The 5000-nt window shown below is 51.3% G+C and overlaps 2 protein-coding genes across 3 annotated transcripts in view; one reads left to right on the plus strand and one right to left on the minus strand.

The window, feature by feature from the left end:
- Positions 1–2641, plus strand: part of tmem39a (transmembrane protein 39A) — a 7839-nt gene extending 5198 nt beyond the window's left edge. For both annotated transcript variants that reach the window (XM_076140286.1, XM_076140287.1), the window contains exon 9: positions 226–2641. In XM_076140286.1, the coding sequence (XP_075996401.1) occupies positions 226–465 (240 nt within the window). In that variant the 3' untranslated portion in view covers positions 466–2641. The remainder of the gene's footprint in view (positions 1–225) is intronic.
- Positions 2642–2706: 65 nt separating this feature from the next.
- The window catches only part of LOC142990481 (serine protease 23-like), a 3118-nt gene continuing 824 nt past the window's right edge, over positions 2707–5000 (minus strand). Inside the window, exon 2 of the mRNA XM_076140282.1 lies at positions 2707–4705. Within this exon, the coding sequence (XP_075996397.1) occupies positions 3541–4705 (1165 nt within the window). The 3' untranslated portion in view covers positions 2707–3540. The remainder of the gene's footprint in view (positions 4706–5000) is intronic.

Below are 5000 nucleotides of genomic sequence, written 5' to 3' on the forward strand. Positions count from 1 at the left end.
GAAGTTCCTCTCTCCTCTCTTATCTGTCATCTCAACACTCTTCTTACTTCCTCACAGCCTGACCTTGTGTGACTCCTTCCTCCTCCTTCCTCGCTCCCCCCCCCCCTCCCCTCTCCTAGTGACATCATCACACTCCAGTCAACATCCACTCAGATCAGCTTCCCATCAAACATCCCCACCTCCTCTCTGACCTCTGCCCTTTCCCTCTCTCTGTTTCGTTTCCAGTTCCTGTTCCACAAGCCGTTGCGGATCCTGAACCTGCTGATCTGGATCGAGTCCAGCGTGGTTCTGTACCAGCTCTACTCTCTGCTGCGCTCCGAGCGCTGGAACCACACTCTGTCTCTGGGCCTGATCCTCATCTGCAACTACTATGTCCTTTTTAAACTGCTGCGGGATCGCATCGTCCTGGGCAAAGCCTACTCCTACCCTCTGGCCTCCAACAGCCTGGGGCTCAAGTCACAGTGAAGCCCCGCCCCCTCCCCCTGGGCGCCATTGTGAACTCAATGTGTTTTGATACGGTTCTATTTTTCATGCAATGTTTATATATACCTATTTAAAAGAATATTTTTATTTTGTATACTATTTGGAGTTCCGCCGGGCATTACCACGCCGACCACATTGGCATGTTGTTGTTAAGTTGTTGCTAGGCGACAGGAGAGCCAGGGAATGCCAGGAGGTGACGTTCACCAAAGATATTTTAAGTGTAGACGGCCAATCACAGAACCTTCATCAGTGAGATCACACACACACACACGCACACGCACACACGCACACACGCACACACACAGAGACAGCAGGGGTCATCAGGAGTCGATTGACCTTCATCCAAACTGCCAAACTGCTCGTTGGTGCAGAATCATCTACCAGCACATGAGGGGTGAGACACAGGGTGACACACACACACACACACACACACACACACACACACACACACACACACACACACACACACACACACACACACACACACACACACACACACACACACAGGAGAGCGTTGGGTTTTTTTGCGGTTCAGAGTTGTTGTTGTTGTGGGTTTGTCACTCAGTGTGCTCGGTGGTGATGATGGTTGAAGGTTCACAGAAGGATGGAACTCACAGTGTTTTGGATTCAAACGTCCGGTTTGTCTTCTGCAGTTCAGCTGAGCGGAGAAAGTTGGGACACGGTAACCTGTGACTACTTCCTGTCTGGCTCTGCGCTGGCACAGTTTGACTTCCTGTTTTTCAGTGCTGACAGAGCCTCAGCGTGGATCTGCACCTGTTCTCCTGTTCTCCTGGCTGTGTTTGTGTGTGTGTCTCCACGTCCGCTTGTCCCTCAGCCGCGGTGACACGCTGCAGAATCAACAAGTGAGAGGACATTGGCAGGGTGTGTGTGTGTGTGTGTGTGTGTGTGTGTGTGTGTGTGTGTGTGTGTGTGTGTGTGTGTGTGTGTGTGTGTGTGTGTGTGTGTGTGTGTGTGTGTGTGTGTGTGTGTGTGTGTGTGTGTGTGTGTGTGTGTGTGTGTGTGTGTGTGTGTGAGAGAGACCCAGTGAGGGCTGCAGGTTGTCCCTGGTCCAGACTGTGGTCACGTGTTACAGCCTGGTGACATCGTCTCTATGACATCATACGAGTCGTTTGTTTTCCTCATGATCCTCTGGTCATCGTTTATTTGATCTTTGTGTGCCTGAAAGCTAAAACCATGAATTGAGCAAAGCCCCCACAGCAGGTCAAAGGTTAGAGTCCCAGTCCCTCCCCTCTACCAAGTCTGTGACTCCAGAGTCCCAAGTCCTCACTGAGAGACACAGAGTCAAAGCCTGAGGGGGACAGACGGCGTCTCCTTGTGTCCACCAACATGTATTCTCAGTTACCAGGAGGTGTTCATGTCCCCTTGACCCCTTGTCCCCTTGCTCTCCTCCTCTCCTTTCCATCGTGCCTCAGCGAGTCCTCCGCTCCATCACAGCGTCTTGACTCTGAGGCAGTATTACTAAAGTATTCACAACACAAATGTATCTTTACTGTGTTCGGGTCTCCAGTCTGTCCTGAGTAGAGGATGAAGGTACATGATGATGATGAGGATGAGGAGGAGGAGGAGGAGGAAGCTCAGCCATACTCAGCCCTCTGCTCTGCTCTGATTGGTGCTCACGTGTTTGTTGGAGGTCATAAGTGCATTTGGTCTTTTTGCTTTTTTCCTTTTTTTCCCCTTTTTGAATGTAGCAAACGTTTCCGGCGGAGCTCGGTCGTCTTCATCTCGCCCTGCTCATCACACACAGACGCTTTAAAGGTGTTCAGGGTCACTCTGGATCCAGCTTCTGTTCTTTCCCCAGATTCATTCGGCTCCCGTCTGCCTGCTTTATCCTGTGATGACATCATGGCTCTGATCTTTGGATGTGTTATACAGCGTTACCCTGCAGTGTGAGTGAGACGGGGCGACGGTGTGTGTGAGAGTGTGAGAGTCCATCTGAGCGTTATAGAAGCTGTCAGGTGGAGCCACAGGCTTTTGTTTTCAATGTGCCATATCCCAGGATGCACTTGGGTTGAACCTGCTGTGGAACGTGTCGGTGCTGGAAGAGTCTTTGGAGCTGGTCCTCATATTTCAGCTGTTTATAGTGTTCACTTTACATTCAGCGTCTCTAAATGCATCTGAAATAAATACGCTCACTGAACCACAACTGCCTGTGTGTGTGTTTGTGTGTGTGTGTGTGTGTGTGTATACAGGAAATACTTGATATGAGTTTTAAAAGTCGTTTATTTTCAGAGAGTATATTTCAGAAATGTGCCAGAAATGCAAAAATGCAACTTTACAATTGTTAAACAATGTAAGTTAAAAAAAAGTGCTAATGTCGACCGAGGCGGCGCGTGGGTAACTGGTCTTTGCCATGACGTCATTGTGGACACATGCAGTGTTATATCCTCCCACCAGAGGGAGCTGAAAGCGTTAAAGTACAACACGAGAACAGTACAGGCCGCAGAAACGACGTCACCCACATTCCTCTGCGTCCGTTTACCGGCACATTTATAAGCAGTGATGAGTTAGCTGAGGGGTTATTGTGATTGATTATTGATTACTAGTTTATCATGTAAGAGAGCAAACAGGGAGATCAGCAGAGGAACATTCAGCTTGTTTGGTGCTGATCCACATTCATCATTTACAGTAGAGGGAATTCATCAACAGTGCAAACAGAAGTATCAGAACCACAAAGAGGCTAGAAAGTAAAACAAACAAACTAAACACTTCCTGTCCTGCTGCACCTCGTCAAGCTGTCACATCCTGCAACATAATGTGACCTAAATGTGGCAATGTGTTAGTGAACTATGTGTAAATGTCAGTTGCCCCAGTCAGCCCCCACAGAGTGTCCACAGAGTGTCATTGTGTCTTTGTGTCTTTGTGTCTTTGTGTCTCAGAGTTTGTATTTACATGAATGGTGCTGAGTGTGTTGGTGTGTATCTTGATGTCTTGTCAGTCCTGCAGCTACAGTATATTGGGATGAGAGGTGAAGTTGAAGGCTCTGCTGTGACTCGATGGGGTCGGTGACTTGATGTGGCGCTCACTCGTCTTCACTCTTCATCCCTCTCTGCAGTCTACAAAGTTCCCTTTGATCCAGTAGCAGATCTGAGCGTACTTGAGCGGCGTGATTCTCACCGCTACATTGAACTCCTGAGACGATCCTTGTCTCTCCACCCACTGGTGCCCCGAGAACACGCCGATCACCTTCCGCTCCCAGCGCCCCTGACGCCCGTCCCACATCCGGGCGTAGACCCCCGAGCCGCTGGCGCCGGGCTGAGCGTCGCAGTGCTGGTACAGCAGGTCGGACGTCTCCTCCCCGGCTGGACAGAACCGATACACCAGCTCCCCTGGGCGGTCGTTATCGAATCCTGAGAAGTGGACCCGTTTACCCGGCAGCCTCTGAGCCGGCGGGCTGATGCCCAACTTCATGTGGCGGCGTTTGTGTGGCTTCTTGAGTTCTAGCAGGGCGTAGTCGTAGTCCATTCCGATCTCGTTGGCGTTGCCTTTAATCCAACCTTTGGGCACGTGTGTGCGCTTGGCTCTGATCCACTGGAACTTCATCTTGTCACTGGATGGTGGCGAGTACAGAGCTCCGCCCTCCACATGGTTACTGACATTGGAGGAAAGGTAAAGGGAGGAAGAGCGTGCATCTCGCTGTTTGGGCTTTAAGAACCCAACACGGAGCTTCTGGGCTCCTTTCACGTAGTTCTTCCCATCGTGGACGCAGTGTGCGGCGGTGAGGACGTGACGGTCTCCCACCAGCGTGCCAGAACATCCAGTGGACAGTTTAACCGCCACAGAGAACGGATACTTCAACAGGAAGTCCTGGCCCGCGATGCTGAAACGGTCATCATGGCCGAAGATCTGACGCTTCTGTCTGGCATGTGACCTCTGAGCCGAGTACGCCGGGCTGGTGTTGGGGTCGTAGCCATAGATACCGATGGCGGTCTCGGTGAGTCGCCCGTTGGAGTGCAGCGTCTCGTAGCCCAAGATGCTGCGCAGGTCCCAGTAACTCAGCTGCTGGGCTCTCCTGTGGCATTCTGGGTCACAGGGCGAGGTGACCTCCAGGCGGGCCGGAGACAGGAAGTGAGGGGCGGGACGATCCTCTGTCTGCTGTGGGAGGACCACAGGGACACGCTGGAGGATCCACTTGGGATGGGAACGGGAGGAAGAGAGAGGGAAAAGGAAAAGCAGAAATAGAACGGAAAGTGTGGAGGTAAACCTGAGGAAGAGGAGGAGGAGAGGAAGAGAGGAAGATCAGCTGGGATGGAGAGACGACTCACACTCTTTACTGTCTTTACCCCCCTTCCTCCCACCACACACACACACACACACACACACACACTCTCACACACACACACACACACACACACACACACACACACACACACACACACACACACACACACCCGGTGGACAGTGGTTGTGTTAAACGTGACAGGATGTCTGAGCCGTCATTCCGTCTGCATGATAACGTTCCCAAAAGCAGGATCATGGATTTCTCTTGAATAACTTTG

This window comes from Genypterus blacodes, unplaced genomic scaffold, assembly GCF_046128005.1.
Source record: "Genypterus blacodes isolate CSIRO-AG114 ecotype Tasmania unplaced genomic scaffold, CSIRO-AGI_Gbla_v1 ptg000549l_1, whole genome shotgun sequence".
NCBI lineage: Eukaryota > Metazoa > Chordata > Actinopteri > Ophidiiformes > Ophidiidae > Genypterus > Genypterus blacodes.